This window comes from Stegodyphus dumicola, chromosome X2 (assembly GCF_044657685.1).
Source record: "Stegodyphus dumicola isolate Sdum_Otavi_A_Nest chromosome X2, ASM4465768v1".
In the NCBI taxonomy this organism is placed as follows: domain Eukaryota; kingdom Metazoa; phylum Arthropoda; class Arachnida; order Araneae; family Eresidae; genus Stegodyphus; species Stegodyphus dumicola.
In genome coordinates, this window is record NC_140781.1 from 168,413,278 (window position 1) to 168,433,628 (window position 20,351).

The 20,351-nt window shown below is 34.2% G+C and overlaps 1 protein-coding gene across 3 annotated transcripts in view; it reads right to left on the reverse strand.

The window, feature by feature from the left end:
* The window catches only part of Wdr81 (WD repeat domain 81), a 236,664-nt gene that overhangs the window by 26,578 nt on the left and 189,735 nt on the right, over nt 1-20,351 (reverse strand). For 2 of the 3 annotated variants that reach the window (XR_015038979.1, XM_085809249.1), the window contains exons 23-26: nt 18,272-18,396; nt 7,527-7,750; nt 6,535-6,665; nt 1,617-1,818 (exon numbers count right to left, since the gene is read on the reverse strand). Coding sequence is in view for 2 of the 3 variants with exons in the window: in XM_085809249.1 (XP_085665375.1) it covers nt 1,617-1,818; nt 6,535-6,665; nt 7,527-7,750; nt 18,272-18,396 (682 nt within the window). In the remaining variant the exon portion in view is untranslated. Of the gene's footprint in view, nt 1-1,616; nt 1,819-6,534; nt 6,666-7,526; nt 7,751-18,271; nt 18,397-20,351 lie in introns of those variants that run through there. The other variant, XM_085809250.1, reaches the window with a different exon arrangement.

Consider the following 20,351-nt stretch of genomic DNA (forward strand, 5'->3'; position numbering starts at 1 on the left):
ATATAACACCCTTTTTTAACCTAATGTTCCTATGAGAATTAGAAGAAGCTGGTAATGAAGCTAGACTTTTTACTGCCACTATTCTGTTAAATTTACATCATTACACTGTGTATGCCACTGTGTTATTCCCTTACAAATTATTACTTCCAGAGTTGATCTATGTAGTGCAGGATGGCATAATACAGAGTTGGCCAAACTTCATGTCAGTAAGAGTTGCACATTCGAATTCATGAATGTTCAAGAGCCGCATCTAGATTTTCTAAAAGGCACAAGTTCATATTTACATCATTATAGAAGTAGTGGATGAGGTTTTAAATAGAAAGAAATCCCTCATAACTTTGTAAAAAGAGTCTAAACTAATTAATTTCTTCCTTTTGGACACTGAATAATTTTCGTTTACCATATTTCATACATATATTTTATATGCATGAGCCGCACAAATTGCCTGCAGGAGCCATGTCAGGCTCGCGAGCCGCACTTTGGCCACCCTTGGCATAATATATAAATGCACCCCTATAACCCATATCTCTTCACTAAAAGTGCAATGATACTTTTTTATGAAACCAATATTACAGTCTTTATTCTACATTGTTCTTAGCATCATCTGCCAACAGGAAAATGTCATATATACATTCTGATCACATTACAACAAGCCAATATAGGCATGTGTGTAGTCATTAACTGTTTATCTCTTGATTTGTCATCCAAATAGCCCATCTCAGATTCCCTCTGTTAACAATTGCACAGGTAAGCACATTTCAGAATTGCATTGTTTTAGGAAATCAAATTCATGCATTAAAGTAGAATACTCTTCAGGTACTACCGAATCTCCTTGATAATGCATTTACAAGGCATTTCCTCCCTCCTTACCATGTGCCTTCTTGATGTAAATGGATAGCACGTCCAGTTAAGTCCGGTGTTCGAATTCCAGTGAAGGCATTGCACATTTTTCACGTCTCCTGCATTAATATAACCCAGTGACTCTACTAGTGGTACCCACACTAAAAGTTGGACAATAATTCATCACCACCAGGCTCCAGCAATTGGATCTCCTTAACTCTAGTCGCTCTTTAAAAGGGGAAATATATAAAATATTTTTACCCACTTTACCATGCGTTTTTCATGGTGTAAATGGATAGGACATCCGGCTAGCAATTGGAAGGTCTGATTTTTTTTTTTTTTTTTTTTTCTTTTTTGGTAAGGGTGACTACATATTTCACATTTCTTCTGCATCTACATAATCTATGACTGTACACATTGTTTCTGTAGATAATGTTCACATTGGTTATTGAGCAAATGATGATGACATATATTTTCCCATTCAACCCCCAGTTAAGAGAATGGGGGATCCTAGTCACAGCATTTCGTTAAAGCACCCAATACCTACTTTCTTTGCTTTTATTAAGAAAAAACATAATTATAAAGAATTACGAGATTATTAGAAGGCCTCTATAGGATACAGCCCTTTACAGTAATCACATTCAGAGAATAGCTATGAAAAGATTAAACGACATATCCTAATTTAATCACATAGGCAGTAGTAACTTGAGACCTAGCATTTATGCTTTTTCACACCAGGTTATGAAATAAGCTAAAAAACACACAATTTAACTTACTTGTAAAACTTCTCCTTCATGTCCAAGCCAGGTACCAAACAAAAGACCTGTTCTGACATCTAGTACAGACAACATACCAGTTGAGTGACCTACTGCTAACCAGTGACCATTTGGACTAACAGCCAAACAACGAATCAGTCCTGTAGTACCAACACTCACTTTAAATTCATGCATATATCTGCAAGTTCGTGCATCTAAGAACCTTAAAAATATATAAAATTATAAGTTAATCCTGTCTACTGCATGTAGCTCATTTACAAAGTTCAAAAAACAGTAATGGTAGTTTCAACTTAAAAAAAAAATAATAATAACATATGAAACTTTTAATCACAAGTTCAAGATCTGTTTCAAAGATTTTTTATACTGACTAATGATTTTTATACTTCCTACTTTTATAGGAAACTCAGGAATGCAGTCCTCTGCTTAATTTAACCCCTTAATCTACAATGACGGGCATAGCCTGCGTACGATGGTCGGGCCAAACCTAACTTTCACGGGCATAGCCCGCGTATGATGGTCGGCCAAACCTAACTTTCGCCCGCTTACGGTGATCGGGCCAGAAGTGAATATTACGTGGAATATTTGATACGCAATGACAGTCTGATGGAATAATTGTGGTAGACGCAAGTATTACAAAATGTTTATTTATACAAAACTCCAAAGTACAGAATTAGTAATCTGTAACGGTATGATATGACCACCTGTCAATAACAAGTTGGGCCACGTTTGGCACGCAACACAGCTTCAACCCGCCTTGGCATGGATGTCACAAGTCCTTGATAGATGGCCGGAGATAGATTGTACCAGATGTTGTAGCAACGGTCACGCAAATCCGAGATATTGCGAATTGGTGGTCTTTGACCTCTGAGCTACCGTCCCATGACATCTCAAATGTGTTCTATCGGATTGAGATCCGGTGAGTTAGGCGGCCAGGACATTAACTGGAAATCAGCATCCTGTTCCTGGAACCACTCCAACACAATTGTAGCCTTGTGACACGGGGTGTTGTCCAGTTGGAACATTCCATTTCCAGCTGGAAAAACTGAGGCCATGTAAGAGCGCAACTGGTCCGCAATGATGTTCAGATACTCTGTGGCATTCATGGTCTGTTCTACCACAACCACGAGTTCCAGAGACGCCCAAGAGAACATCCCCCAGAGCATAATACCTTCACCACCGGCCCGTGTATGACCTACTGTGCATTGAGGGAGCAACTGTTCTCCTGGATGACGGCATAGCTTGACACGGCCATCGGCGTGATGAATGACAAACCGTGATTCATCTGACCAGGAAACTCTCTCCCACTGATCCGTGGACCAGTCGCGATGTTCCCGGGCCCAGCGCAGGTGCAGTTTGCGATGACGTGTGGTCAGCAAAAGCACACGAGTGGGACGTTTGCTGCATAGCCCCATATCCAACAGTGACGGCTGAACTGTGTGCACCGATACTTTTCTACTTGGCCCTGCATTGTATTCGGCTGTCAGCTGAGCCACAGTCTGGCCCCGGTTTTGCTTCACCATGCGAGACAGTCTCCGACGACCTTTTTCTTTGATAGCGTGTAAACGTCCAACACCATGTCGTCTACTGCTGGTTTTACCATCATTCATCCACTTTTCATATGTACTAACAACTGTAGATCACGAACAACCCACGAGTCGTGCAATTTTGGAAATACTAGTTCCGAGCCATTACAATCTGCCCTCTATCAAAGTCCCTTAGATCCGTAGCGTTTCCCATCACACACAGAAGTAAGTGAAGGAATGATTCTTCAGACTCTCCAGCAGCAGTTAAATACCACTTCCACCTGATCACGTGCCTCCCACGTCATCCAGGCGCGTTCATCGCAAAATGTAGGGCTGGTCATAATATTTTGGCTCTTGAGTGTATTTCAAAGCATTCTGGTACATGTAACGGAACTTTACACTTTTTACACTCGTGTTCTATGTGGATTTTCTCATAGAGCTGCATACTGATTCGTTTCGGTTACAATATTGTTTCAAAATATGTCATCAAATATGAGATTAAATTTCTCCTCTACTTCCTCCTAATTGACATAAGGCTTCCTCTCTTATGCAAGGAGTCATCGTATAGTCCCAGATTTTTGGACTATTTCTTTCCAAAGCTAGGACTCTGGTAGTTGATCGTCATCGGATGTATCATCAATAATTATTCGCCTATACTTTCTTCAAAAATTACATAATTCGTCATGTTTATGATTGCCCGGATTAGCGTGTTACACAAGTGGTGCAAATGTCCCGAACGCTGCTCGAGCTTGTATACAAATTTCGGCCCAAAATCTTCGAATCTAAAGGCCTCATTCATTTGAAACATTTAGTGATCGTTAGTTGTCATACGTCATCAGTTGCGATTGATTTTGCTGTTTTGGTATTCAATTGAAACTCAACGATCACTCTGAGCTCGCGATCGCTCATTCTCATAGCGATCACTTGGAACCCATCATTCCGCGGCGAAAAACGATCGAATCAATATGGCGGCTGTGTTGTTTGTGCTTTCACAAGGACAGAAATCAAGTGTGCTAAAGAAAATGCTTTAGATCTGCTGAGTGAGCAGCAACTTATATCAAAGTATAGGGTGTATAAGGATCCTAGCAAGGGCAGCCGACACATCATCTGTGTTGTATCCAAATTAAGTGCACTTGTTGCTAGTGGACATTGATTTAGCGTTGTGTTGTTTACATTTGTGTTGATGGATTGCTACCTAATTCAGAGAAATATGCGTGGATGCACTGCATCAAATTATTCATATCGTTCCAGAAATAACTTTAGTATGTTCTATTTCCCGAGAAATGAAGAAATACGAAGAAAATGGATAATTAATTCTTGTCCATTGGAATAGATTCCGATCGCAAGACCGTGCGCTTTTGAAGTATGTTTTCATAATTGTTAAAAAATAAGTGTTCATGTTTCAGCGAAATGTGTATTATCATTTAATTATTGCTAATTAATGGCAAACTGATTTATATGTACAAAATGAATATCAGAATGTGTATAGTCAATACACAGATACCGATGGCGATAAGTAGATGCTGATGTGATTTTCTTTATTGTTATTATCGCGAAAGGACAAAGTTTAAATAATTATATTATACATTTGATTTCAATTTTGTGCGTGATTATAACTATGAAGTGCACTTTTTATTTAAATTTTAATGCGGGATTCATGGTTTAAAATCGTATGTTATTTTTTGACCTTATTGTATTGTCGCCAAATCTGTCAGTCGGCCCTCCAATGTAAAAAAAAAAAAAAAAATGTAAACACTGGATAATATGATTGGAATTATGCATTATATAATGTTTCCCTTAAAGTAACGTTATTATATCGTATTTATATTCATTTTGAAGAAGGTAAGCATCAATTTAGGTATTTAACGAATAATTTTGACTGTATTTATACATCATGTAGACTGTATTTCCAGCTCTTTCATTTAACTGCGATTGCTGTCAATTTATTTCCAATGTATCAACATAAAATATGTTTTAAAATGCTGTACAAGCTTAGTCAGTGATTCTTAATTTAATTCAGACAATTTTTTATGTGTAATTAAAATAATTTAATAATGTATGTTACTGTAATTTACTATTTTTGATTTTAATGTTTTAGAAATTTGCTAAATCAAGTTTATTTTTGTGTGACCTTACATCAGAGGCACCAATAATAAATTTGTTTTGGCTTTCACTACTAAAGTTTTTAATGAAAAAAGTATTACTGATGTAAAAGAATGAAAAAATGATATTTACTTCCTAATCAGTGCCTTATGATATTGCAATAACTTAAAAGGCTTCCTACTGTTTCTTAAGTTGCATAACGTGTTTTCATAACTTCTTGTCATCTTTATATTTTGCCTTTGATATCTAACCACGTAACATCCCCAGAACCAAGAGGCAGACAAGACAGTACTGGTACGATCCCTGCCGAGTCTGAACCTACCACCAAAGAATTGATGGTTTTAGTCCCTGTGAAAATTGATTATGTACGTCAGCTGCCGAGTCTTTCTAAGAACAGGTAATAGCCCCACCCTGGGGGATGCATCGCAGATAGGGATGATCATATCCCCTTCTAGAGACTGGATTTTTCTTGCTTGGCGCCAGTCACATGGACGTTTCTATCTTCCTTCCAGTTGTGCTTGCAGCTATTTTTACAATAAAGAGCTGTTTAACTTTTCTATTCCTTGTTTGAATGGTTTTGGTCACTTGTCCCTTATTTTCACATCTTGGGAATCTTACGGTATGATTGTGGGCAAAGTGGATGATTTAGAACACAACGCTACATTCGAAAACCCGTACCTTTTTTTAAATTTTGTCTACCAGTATATAAGTAAATCTGTCATCTGAACTATTCTTTAATAAAAACTATGATGTAAACAAAAATCAACAACTACTTTAAAAGATTCAAACGTACACACACCAAAGAGTTAAAATAATATGACTGTTCAATCAATGTTAGTAAATGAAGGAAGTATAAGAGGAGAAAGGCACATATCTTGTTCACGATATGCAATAAACAAAACTTGTTCATGCAAGGAAATTACAATTTATATGAGAAAAGTAGCTGACTTAACAGAAGATTAATAAGAATTTCCGAATGAGCAAGTAGTAGAAGGTTGGATACATTACAAATTGTTGGTATGCTATGGGTTAGGCACATACGCTTTTAATAATGATGATAGATACAAAAAATCACAACATTATTATAATATAACAAAGTTTCCAGAAAACATATTGCAATATGTTAAACTGAAGTGAACTGCCTTATAACAAACCTCCCAAAATATAAATATTGCATTTGTAAATTTTAGAGCATTTTTTTCAAGGAGGCAGTTTCATTTTATCTATATTGCTATGAAACAGAATTTCATTATGAATTTATGCATGACAAACTGAGAACACATATTTTTTACCTTACAGTAGAGTTGGTAGTAGCAGCCAAGAAAGTCATACTTGGAGCAGGCATTGCAGCAAGCACAGTTATAGGACTTCCTTTAGTGGGCTCTAGCTGCTTAATGCAAGAACCTAAGAAAGGGTCCCATATCTGCAAGCGTTAAAATAATTAAGGAAAGGAAAGCAGAAACGAACAACCTAACTAATATTTATATTAGCTATTTAAAAACAGACAAAATTCAATCTTCATTTGTATTAACTTTGATGAAAGAGTTAAAAATCGACAAAATTCAATCTTTACTTCAATCTACTTACTCTGATGAAAGAAAGGCTCAAGTCATACTGAATATAGCCAATTAAGTTCAAAATGCCATTCATTTTGCATTTTATAATGATTGTTTTAGCTAAATTTACATATAAAGCTTATAAATAGCCATACAGCTAATAACTAGTATTTTAATTGATAAGTAGAGTCTAAAATTAATCAATTTTTAGTTCTGCCAAATGAAAATAGTAAGGCAGAAAAATGTTTCAAAGATGAAATGCAATTTTTATATTCTTTTATAGTATGCAATATCTTTTACAGAATTCTAATTTAAATGTATTACGAATTTTCTGTCAAATTTCAAAATATAAATATAATTTTGAAATTACAGGTTCTTAATTTTTTTTTAATTTAGAGTTTTTTAAGAAACTTTAAAACTATTTTTTACTGAAACTTTAAAGCTATTTTTTACTGCAATCTGTCAAAAACGTTTTTACAGCAAGTAGATTTATGACTACAATTGCTTATTTTTACACTTATTTTGTAGCTATATTTAAAATTTGGTAGTTTTCTATTAATATTTAACCCCAAGGCTTTTATGATGTTCAAGTATTTATCAATTAATTCTTAACAATGCTCAAACTTCACATAAAACTATTTGTGCTCAGATCGGTTTTATTTATGCAGCATCTTATATACTTTTAATAGTAAAGTTTATGAAAAAGATTAAAAATGTATATTACTAACATGAACAGTGCTGTCACAGGATCCAACAAGACGCAGAGAATCTAGAAATGATACCGCAAATACTGACTTCCGATGTTGTGTATAAGTCCACTGGCAAGGAACTAGGGATGAACCATCACCACAACTTCTAAGAGACCATAGTTTTACTGTTTTATCTTTACTGCTTGTCAGAAAGGAATTTTCATTGTCCAGTACTTGAACTGCTCTTACAGTACCACTATGACCTTAAAAGGAAAATAACTTCTTAAAATCTAATCTCATATAAAAGTATCTCAAGAAGTTTTAAAAGATTTCAATATAGCTATATTTATTTTAAGAGAATACTCCCCAACAATTTATGTTTTTAAAATTCATTTAAATTTGTTGCTACAATAAATGTTGCCATGTTAAACTCAAAGCAAAGTAAATATATGCATGTTAAACTTCTGGTTTCCTCTTGCATTTCCTACAGCAGATTACCGCACACACTATGTAGACATGTGGTGTGTGTGTGTGTGTGTGTACATGTATGTATATATAGCAAACCAATTTTGGAATAATAAATTGCAGTAATAAAATCTGATGCTGTTTTAATTAAATCATTATAAATAACATTACCATCAATGAATGATTTTCATAGAGTTTTAAACTGTAAAATACTTTTACAACAAGTAAGCAAATTATAGATCAAACTATTTTGAAACTTACTTTATGTTTATAAAAAGCACTATTAATCCTGACTGATTAACAATGTTTATGATCACTATTGCTGCCATACATCATATGCCAAAAAATACCACTTTTAAAATTAAAGTGCAATTTAATACAGAAAAATAACTGACCTCCTAAGAAACTTTATATATGCCAAGCAATAACTGAGTACCAGAAAACACAAGTATCTCCCATTTGGTTACAGCTATTTTCTTTTCTTTGCTTAAAGCTATTTCTTTTTCTGCATCTGCTGAAATTGTTGCTTATTGTTGATAAAGTCCTACCACAGTAATAACAAAATGCCATCCTGTTGGTAATAACAGGAATGCAGCTGCCACAACTTCAGGCCCAGCTCAGGTTTGAATCCCAGAGAAGGCAGTGATATTTTTATGTATATAGTACCTTTGTCACATGGAAGCACTTAAGATACTATCGAGCCAAAAATCCTTTTCAGAGGTTGGTTGAAGGGGAAAAGGGGTGGGACCTCTCTACCCCTTCTTCCAACCCTCAGATCCATATCGAGGAATTCGTCTTTAAAATCGAGGAACAAAAGGAAAAATTCATATTATCACCTATAAAGTGCTCCAGGCCTAAGCCATAGATAGGCACAGCCCTTGTATATTGGTCATGATAAAAACTGTGCCCTTAATCTGATATTACAGTTAAGCAAGTATAATAAGTCATAGGAAAGATATGCTGTATGCCATATACAGTCAAAAGTCGTTAATCCGGACTCGTCGGGACTTCGGCGATTCCAGATTATAGATCAACAGTTTAAATCTCGTAAGATGGCATGCAGAAATTCTAAAATTAAAAATATGAAACCGTAATTTATGAAATAAAGAACAATTATGATCCAAAGGGTTTCAAAATTTACAAAAAAAAAAAAAAAAGCTTAATATTTATTTGTTTACTTTATTAAACATTTCTTTCAATGTAAGTTGTTTAAGTTGCTTCGTTTTATGTGATAATACTTTTTCTTTAATTCTATAAACAGACATAATTTCTTGTTCAGTTACAAAGTTCCGCTGTTCAAAGTCCCGTAATTGCTGTGCCGAGAATACCGACTAACTTGTCAATCGAAATTTTTTCGTTTTCACTAACCTTTCTGTCACCTTCTTCATGTCTTTATCCATTTTTTTGCAGCAATTCCACTTTTTGTTTGATGGCCATCGAATCATACTTTCGTTTTGTAGATCCTTTGGTAGCTCCAGCATCGGAAATTCTATTTGACATAATCGAAAGTTCAAGCTTACTTTTATAGTATTGCTCTTACAGTCTGCAAAAAATAATAAGCCGGATCCAATTTGAAAATTAAGGAACAACGCTATCATCAACATTAACTGAAATAGGTAATTAGATAATTTTAGCTTATACCGTCTGTTATACATAAAACGCGCATGCGAAAACGTATTCTGCGCTTGCGCACACGCATATGCGCAGTCGTAAAAGGTCTTACGTGCACGCGTAAACGCCTATGCGCATGTGTCAACGCGGCGCATACGCAGAAAGTTTTTAGCTTTGAGGTCCGGATTATAGATTATTCCGGATTATGGGTGTCCGAATTAATGACTTTTGACTGTATATCATACTGAAAAATATATTCTAAACTGAGTATTTATATTAGATATTCTTATATTGTATTTAATTTGATGTTATAGTATTTACACTCAAAATTAAGGTAAGAAGCTGCTTCTAATTATTGTTTAATGTTTCTTCTAGTTTGTTTACAGTGTTACTGAAATACCAATAACATAGTTGCAAAAAAAAGGGGGGGAGGGGAATAAATAAATAAAAACCAAACTTAATACTAAAATATGATTTCCTTTCATAACTTTTCAATGTCTATATTAGATTACACAAAACACTGATGGAAATCATAAAATACATCAGCTTAAATGTTTTTACTAAATTAGAAATATGAATACATGATAATATATTGAAATAATCATATAAAAAAAGATTCACTACTGAAAATTTATATAATCTTGATTTACTTTGATCAGATAACTGTTTTTAATATTGTATTGTCATACATATCATTCAACATTAGCTATAAGGTAAATTAAAATTTTATTAAAAATGAAATGGGAAATATATAATGGGATTCTAATTGTTAGTTTTTGATTTAATTTCAGTAACTGAAAACACCTAAATATTGGTCATATGGAAAGTTTTGCAGTACTTTTATGACAAAAACACATGAAGCATTATGGAAACATAAAATTTTACTAAAGCACACAAGCATTATTTTATTCCATGACTTGCCATCTCTTAGACAGCCAGAAAATTCTTTTTTTAAAAAACCATTAGGTTCATTCAAAAAGAAGTTATTGAGGAGCTTTATGATAGTTTCCAAAGAAATAAAACACCAGACAGTTCAGAAAATACTGCAGTGACCTAAAGAGATAAAAATCCGAAAGGACAAGGCCTAATAAATATGATGGGTGATTCAAAACATTTCAGCCCTAATTGAACAAGTTTTTATCTAACATTCATCGAAATGTGGTACCGAGCGTTGTCATAATGGCAGACAACACCTTGAAGATTGGTCAGTTCTGGCAGCCTGGCTTCAATTTCTGCATTTAAAACTGCCATTCAGGAACATTTTTTCTATAAATTTATTGTTTGATTAGGTGACATTAATTCATAATACACAGTTACTTTTTAGTCCCACCACACATAAAGCATTACATTTTTGGGATGCAGCATTTTCCCCATGTCACTAAAGAAGATTCTTTTGGCTTACTCCACAATCTTTTTCCAGTAATATTATTGAATGGTATCCACTTCTCATAACCAGTTTTCTTCAAATCCTCATGTTCCGTTCTTTTTGGAATATTTTTACTGTCTGATAATTCCCGAACTGCATAATTCATATTCTCAGCAATTAGGTCCTTCTTTTTTCCAGAGCAGACATCATTTTTGAGGTTGAAATTTCCATTCTTGAACATCTTAAAAAACCTTTGAACTGTGTCATCAGAAAAAGCCTTTTCTCCATAAATAGCATAAATTTTATGAGCAGTCTGATTAGCAGTTTTTTTCCTTTTTAAAAATAAATGATGATATGATGACGAAAACGGATTTTTGGAATCTCCATTCTTAGAACTGCATTGTAAAAAAAATCTATGCGACAACACAATCTACAATTATGTAATATGAGCAGAAAAGACAGTATTTAGACATCCACTTTGATCTTGGTCACTTCATATCATGAGTAACAAAATAAATAAAAGCAAATGCGCTTCAATTTGAAAAACCATAGAAATTTTCAGATGACGCAATACATTACTCTCAGCATCAGTGTGAGCTTAACGTGCATAACACATATAAAAAACTAATGATAATATTCAAAATAATGCAATCCAATGCATAAAATTACTCATATTTCAATTACTATGTTTGTTAGGCTGGTGCCCAAAATTATCTTTTATTTATTTTTAAATTTATTCAAATTTTTGAATTAATTTATTTATTTCAAAATTTTTGAATTAATCAGAAAATTAGTGCTGAGTGAGAGAGATCTACATAGTGAAGTTTAAACTGCAAGTGGTGCATCACGCACAAGAAAATTGAAATTGAGTAGAAGGAAGAAAGACTGATGAAGGCAAACAAATGTGAAACGATGGAATTAAACAAATGAAGTTATTGAGGATACATTAAGAAATTAGCAATTATAGAGTTATAGAAAGATAGAAAAGCATTCTGACCTGGAAGGAAATGTACTGAAATACATTGTTTGTGATACATGCATTGTTTGTGATGGTTAAAATGAGTCAATCTGAAGACCTAATATTACTAAAAAATTCCTGAAAATGAATTTAATGAAATTAACGACATGGCATGACATGAGCTCATGATTTGGCATCTACCTTCATTGCCACAATGGCTTCCTGACAAATACCAAGGAAAACTGCTCCTACAGCAAAAATATATTTTCAAGTTAAGATATACACTGGTGTGCAAAAATTAAGGACGAGACGGTTTTTTCAATATAACTTTGTACAAAAGCTTTCCAAATCAACACATTTAATACCGTAAGATCCCCAATACGCCAATCCATACGTTCAATATCCTCACTCTCTAAGAGCTGTTCGGCAGCTACTGTGCGATGACATGGTGCATTGTCGTCCATGAAAAGGAACTGCAGACCCATAGCGCCTCTAAAAAGACGCACATATGGAAGAAGAATCTCGTTACAATAACGGGTCCCGTTGACTGAACCTGCGTCGAAGATGTGAAGGTCTGTACGACTACCAAGCATGATGCCTCCCCAAACGAGAACACCGCCACCTCCATACCTGTCCCTTTCAATGATGTTCGAGGGATGATTGCGGTTTCCCCGCTCTCTCCAAATGAGTATGCGATGAGAATCGCTACTCAGACTGAATCTGCTCTCATCTGTAAAGAGTACTCATCCCCATTCATTGTCTCTCCAATTCCGGTGTTCCCGGCACCACAGAGAACGCCTTCTCCGATGGGCAGGCGTTAGAGGTACACACCGTACAGGGCGTCGTGCAAAGAGACCACCACCGTGCAGTCTTCTGGCCACGGTAAAACGCGATATCGGTCGTCCAGTCGCCTGTGTCGTGTGTCTAGCGATTTCTCCCGCTGTCTGCCACCTGTTTCTTCTGGCCTGTAAGGCAATATACCGGTCATCTGCGGGTGTAGTTCCTCGTGGACGACCACTACTAAACCCCCGGATAGCTGTTCCTGTAGTTGAAATTGTCTCCAAAGTTGTGAAACGTTTCTGTGAGCAATTCCGAACTCTTCAGCCACACTTGTCCCACTGCGGCCTTCCTCCAACTTCCCAATGATTCGACCTCGGGTAAAAGCATCCAGATGTTGTCTAACAGATTGATTATTCGCCATTTCTCACTGAGGCAGCAACTCGGTGTGATTTTAACTGCTATACGGCGTGCAATCTCTTTGCCAGAAATACTGATCTTACACCGACAACATGCTTTATACTACTCAGACACTCCCCCATTACGTCTACCTGCATATCTGCGCATGTGCTACCGTACATCACCTTACTTAATCTCCTGATTGGTCTTTCTGTCCGCTCTCCCTCTTCGTTCAGCTGATATGCTAATTTTTCGACTTCGTCCTTAATTTTTGCACACCAGTGTAGACATGGCTACCACATAAAGGGAAATAGGACAAAATTGCTGACGAAACTGCTCTTTTTGATACGCTAAGCGACACTACAGTCAACCAAGAAGATAGAGATACAATTATGATACAAGCACAGGAAAAAACAACAACGGCATTATACCTTAATCCTCTGCATCATTGTTGAAACATGATGCCATCTTGCATCATCTTGAGATGTAAAACCCTGCTAAAAGAAAAACTGCCATCTGGAATATTGGCATGAGTTCAAAATCAATCCTGTAGAAGAACTCCACATACAATTGGTTGAAATCAGCGGGGTTTTGTCAGACATTGCTATGTCATTATCTGATAGCTCATGAGGTAATCTGGCCAAAAGCATAAAAAAAGATGGAGGAGAAAACACATGGCTTTGCTACCAGCGAAGATGAATTAAATGCTGTAACAACTTGATGTATCTATCAGCAGTTCGTTTAGGATGGCCTTCTATCATGATTAGAGGTGGAACTTCAACATCACATCATTTTGACTGCACTGGATAAGTCAAAAGACAATGCAGTATATCTCATATAATTTAAGAGTAAAGTCTCAAGTGACAAATAAAACCAAAAGTTATCAGTTTATATGCATTCACAATAAATGACAATAAAGTGCTTTGAAATTATTCATTACCTAAAGTATAAGATGCACTCTAATTCTGATATCACCTATTTATTTATGTAAATTATTTTATTATATCACATTTAGAAAATGTATTTATTTATTTGTTTAAAATCTTTAGCAGATTTCAAAAGTAAATATGGGGAACAAGTTAGCTGTTAGAGACGATTTGGTGATTGTACCTTTGCAAGGTAGTCCCAATCACTGATAAAATTTCTGCTGACTGAGCCATCTACTCCTTTGGTTTGTTGCTTACCTGGATTACAGCAAAGCATACAAAGGCTATCTATATAAAAAGAGGGATTCCTTCATGGATGGCATTTTAAAAGGTACCGGCTTTTATTTATGTCACAGATTTGGAAAAACCATGAAAACTACCACACAGCTAACCTGTTTGCTGGGGTTTTAAACCCGGGGTGTATTTTCTTCTTCATGAAACCTTCAACTGTTATACTGTTATAAATATTTGTGATATATTTTAATCCTTTTCGATTGCATTTTTGGTTTTCTATATTGCTGCAGTATTTTTTACTGATTTACTTATTTTATTGCTTTTAGAATGGTTATTTCGCATTTAATTTAATTTCTGGCCACATGTGCTGCATTTAAGTATTTATTTATTGCATACAACTCTAAATCTTTCAATTCTGAGTTCAATGGCATTCAGATTCTCAGAATTCTGAGTTCATAGAGCTGCGAAGAAGAAAAGAAATAGTCGCGTCTACTATACAGCATGGTGTGTGCAGCAGCGGTCTGATTTGAAAAACACATGCTACCTACTTCTATCACCTTTATGGCTGACCTGTGAGACAGACGAACCTTGGGGCTTACACCCCAAGAGACAATGCAGAAAACACCCTGCTAAGCTGAAGATATTTATTTACATCGAGATAAAAATGACTGTTTGGAAGCGTATTATTTTTAATTTTAATTAATTTGTGGTACTGGACCATTATACTCTAATTTTACTACGTTTATATTGTTCTCACAATGCACAAATTGTTATTGAATGTATTTTTACACTGATTGGTTGAGAAATGTTACTGATGTTGAACATATTCACACTTTAACATTTTCAATAGTGACATGCTTACTGTCAGTGATATGAATATTATATTCTAAGTATTGTGATTAGTGCACTTTACGGTCAGATGAATTATGTTATACTATACCATTCAATTGATTATACACCACAAAGGTGAAATAAATGCAATTTTGTTCCTAAGAAGCTTTGGAAATTTCTCGCCACTTGATGACTTTCTGGAAGATTCACAAAAACACTTTTTTGAAACCCTCAACTGACTTTTCTAGAAGTTTCCAGATTCCATGCTGCAGCACTTAAACACAGATGGGAGACTATGGAGTTTAGCTGTTAGTGGCTAGCTGAATTATGAATTAGAGTTTACCCTAAGAGTGATTTGAGAAACTTAATGATTTATTTCATGTATTAAGGAGGAATGGCTAAATACTCAAATTCTTTGAGTAATTTCCAGCCATTACTACAGTGCATGTACTGTTATTGTGCCTGTTTTCCTAATATATTATTAATTTCTTCTTGTTTATTTGTACTTATTATTTAAAGAAACATCAGTGACCACGTAGTCGCAACAAAAAGAATAATCTTCTCATACTTAATTAGTCTCATGAACTGATACATTTAGAATTATAGTAAATGTGCTTGATATTAGAATGCATGATGTCAGCTGATGACTTCCCCCCTCAAAAAAAATGTGGTACAAATGAGAAACAAATTGCCTTTGGTGACTAAAAACTGTACTTTTTTTTTTGTTTGTTTATTTTTGCTTCATCCATTGCAATTCAGCTGTTATTTATTACTTAATAGCTTTCTTATTAAGAATGCAAAATCAACTGCATTCTCCATCCCAAGAATTATTAAAAGCAAGTACAAATTGAAATTTTGTTGAAAAACTGAGGAAGCGTTTTTTATAACGCAACAAAATTATTGGAAATAAAGCAATATATAGAGAGTGAAAATTCTGTTACTCATTGAGAGTTTCATAATTTTAAAAATAAATTAACTACTAAATCGATGCAAATAGGAAATTAAAAATCCACATATCAAATTAGATTTGGTAATACAGCACTGTTTCAGAGATTCTATGAAACTCTCCAAAATGGGTCATTTAAAACTCCTTACTTAAGATTATCTATAAAATATTACTTACTAATACAGTCAAAAGTCGTTAATCCGGACTCGTCGGGACTTCGGCGATTCCGGATTATCGATTTTTCCAGATTATAGATCATCAGTTTAAATCTCGTAAGATGGCATGCATAAATTCTAAAATTAAAAATATGAAACCGTAATTTATGAAATAAAGAACAATTATGATCTAAAGGGTATCAAAATTTACAAAAAAAAAAAAAAAGCTTAATATTTATTTGTTTACTTTATTAAACATTTCTTTCAATGTAAGTTATTTAAGTTGCTTCTTTTTACGTGATAATACTTTTTCTTTAATTCTATAAACAGACATAATTTCTTGTTCAGTTACAAAGTTCCGCTGTTCAAAGTCCCGTAATTGCTGTGCCGAGAATACCGACTAACTTGTCAATCGAAATTTTTTCGTTTTCACTAACCTTTCTGTCACCTTCTTCATGTCTTTATCCATTTTTTTGCAGCAATTCCACATTTTGTTTGATGGCCATCGAATCATACTTTCGTTTTGTAGATCCTTTGGTAGCTCCAGCATCGGAAATTCTATTTGACATAATCGAAAGTTCAAGTTTACTTTTATAAAATTGCTCTTACAGTCTGTAAAAAATAATAAGCCGGATCCAATTCGAAAATTAAGGAACAACGCAATCATCAACATTAACTGAAATAGATAATTAGATAATTTTAGCTTATACCGTTCGTTATACATAAAACCCGCACGCGAAAACGTATTCTGCGCTTGTGCACACGCAAATGCGCAGTCGTAAGAGGTCTTACGTTCACGCATAAACGCCTATGAGCATGTGTCAACGTGGCGCATACGCAGAAAGTTTTTAGCTTTGAGGTTCTGATTATAGATCATTCCGGATTATGGGTGTCCGAATTAATGACTTTTGACTGTATATTTAGAATTACATATTTCTAAATGAGCATATTCACGTGTAGTTGTCTGAGAAAAAGTAAAAATATAGAAGGTGTAAACCTTTTATATCAATTTTAAATGAAAGCATGAAACAGAATGCAGCTGAACTCTTTTGATGCAGTTCTGAGAGCTAGTATAGAAGTACTATTCTCAAAAACATTTTGCAAGCATTTGAGTTCTTCAACAAGATCAGAAAACAATTAAGATTAAATAAAGAGGGCTAAGCTGAAAGTGCAATTGTTTCAATGAGGATGACTGTAAATATATATAAAGATCTAGAGTTTTATATGTGTTGCAAATGTTAAAAATAAATATTACCTTTATTTATTATTCATTTTATGTTTTTTCAGGATTTTTATTAGTCTAATCCTGTGCAAGGTTCAAACTTAATGCAAAATTTTTACAGAAATTAGGAAAACAAAATAATAAAATATATTTAAAATTACAAGTTTTTCCCAGTCAACAATAAATAAGCTATTGCTGGGATTGCATTATATTTTACGGCGATTAATGTTCTAGCAACTTTGATTTTGGAGGTGAAATTTCAAAATTTTTCTTTGTGTACTGGACTATTAGCCAGCAATATTTTGAGCTGAATGCGAATTTTTACTCTTTGTAATCAACATTCAGTGTAATCACTTGGAAGTTTTAATAAAGGTATTGTTTTCCTTTGAGTAGCCTATTTATTAAGCCTGAATAAAAACACTTAGAACACAAGAGCATTTTCATCTTTGCTAAAAATGTTCACATAGATATCAAATGTCTTCTTAAGTTTTATGCAGTCAGTTTAAAAGTAAAACCATGTCATGCTGATGTAAAAAGTTAAAGTTTAAATCTCAAAATTTCAGAAACTGAAATTTTGTTTTTTATAATTATATTTTGTTTTTATGGGTTTTTAAACAACTTACCTAATAATCCATTCATATTTTGGAAATTTATATTCTAAAACACTTCAAAATTTTAATATGCATTATTACATCAAAACTTATTGCAGTACAACATGTAAAAATAAGACATAAACAAATACATATCATGTTAATATTTTCATATTTAATAATTATTTTCATAAAAACTTTTAATAATTAAAATACAAATAATTAATAAAATTACATAACTAGAAATTATTTTGAATAAGCTTCTTGTAAATTTGTTGGCAATAAAAGTGTTTGACAATTTTACCAATGAATGTCTGTAGCTTGATTTGCTTGAAATCAAAATGGTAATCCTTTTCACTTCTCCCAGTTTCATGTTCCCAGTATGCCAGCCAGTTGCCTTTCAAGTGCCTTTGACAGTCACCCATTTTGCTGTAATATAAAAAGCAGAATAAAAATTGTTAATGAATCATACTGTTTGTTCTCAAGAACCAAACACATTCATAAACAGAGTGTACAACACACATTTCAGCAAACATGGACTCTTGAGTTTTTGAAACTGTGAATAATAATAAACAAATAAAATTCTTAATTACAGGCATATGATCAAAAAGGGCATCAGATTTTAGGGCCCATAAAGTCACCCAGTAATTCCTAATAATAATTTTTTCCTCAAAGAAAGAAGCTTTGCATAACCTTATCTAGAGCCCCATATTATTTTAATTTGAAAATGATGATACAGAACCTTAAAGCAAAATATGTATATAATGTGCCATCATGCACCCCTCTTACATAATTAAGAACACACAAGGCTAAAGTTTTCATCAGTATTTGCATTATTTAATTATTTTCTTACCCATAGGAGTTCTTCAATAGCCTTATGATGAAGTCCTAGCATGATAAATTCAGCTTCAGTTTGAATCTCACCATCAAGAGTGCTAGCTTTATTAGTATCACAGTCAAACCCTACTACTGCAAACCTGGTTCAAATGAACCCCAGGTTAAAGCAAATGAGCATTTGGACCCTGTTTCAATGTCCTATATACTTTATGTTATTTTACATGGCTATAGCAAACCTCTGAATGTATGCAAACACATTCCTTCAATGCAAAGACAATGGGAAATCTTTATATTACCATTCTTTCAGCTTCACCTCCATCTTTCTCTAGGCTTTAAATAAAGGCAATGCTAAGCAGATGTAGCATCTAATGCTTGGAGAACCAGGATATGTAACAAGCAAATATTAGGACACTATATGGTGCAAGTGATTATTGAGCTAAAGAATCTAAATCGTTTTTCTAATTCCATTCTAATTCTTTGATAAATTGTCAGACAGAGCTCTAGTCAAGGCTCATATCGAAATTGGGAAGGGGGAAAGTTGAGGCAGTGAACAGATTTTTATTAGATGTAGATGTATTTAATTATGGCAAAGCACACAAGGGCTATCTGCCTAAGGGGAGGGATGCCTTCATGGAGGACTTTCTAAGGGAAACTGACTCGTATACACGTTACACATGGAGAAAACCACGAAAACACCCATGAAGCCAGCCCATTCGCGGGATTCGAACCCTCGGCCCAAACTACCAGTGTTTACAGTCTTTACCGCTCGGCCACTGGTGGGCACAACAGATTTTTATAATCTTGGGGCTATACAAGTGATTTGTTGTTTAGGGATAAAATTTTTTCTATAATTATCGGTCTGTTTTCGGAATGTGAAATCCTATTCAGGTTTAGTCTTCTGAATCCAACATTTTTTATTTTTGAAAGATTTAGGAAATTTTTTTTTATAAATGCTTTGCAAACATCTTAAGGAAATAAATGCATTCTCAATGAACAGTGGATAGGACACATTAGTGATGAAATGACCTTTTTTTCAACTTTTCTAGATAGGTGAAACTTCACATACTCTTTGAACTAACTCTCTTCACTCTGTTTTGGTGAAAATTATGTGTACCAAAAATTCATCTGTAAAGCAAGTGGTACACACAAAGCCTTCTACATAGTACACATGTAGCATTTTTCGCAAAATGCACAATGGATGTAGCCATATTAATAAATATTGCAGGGAATTATATTTCTTCAAATCTATAGGTGGTATCAAAAATTGAAATTATTCTCTGCTCACAGAAAAAAATTTGGATACGAGGAAGAAGTTGAGAAAAGCTCTGAGTAAAGATGTTGAAGAAGTATTGTGAAACGGCTAACCATTCAAGGAAGCTGCAGTCGGCTGTCCAAATATTAGAAGATTAAAGTTCTGGATTAAAGATATACAAATAAAAGGCCAATAAATCTAAGAAATACCTTTCTGATCTGGCTGATAGGATAGGTTCAAGAAGCTTAGCAATATTTTTTCATACAAAATGTCACAGAATCGGGAAGTGTTTCAA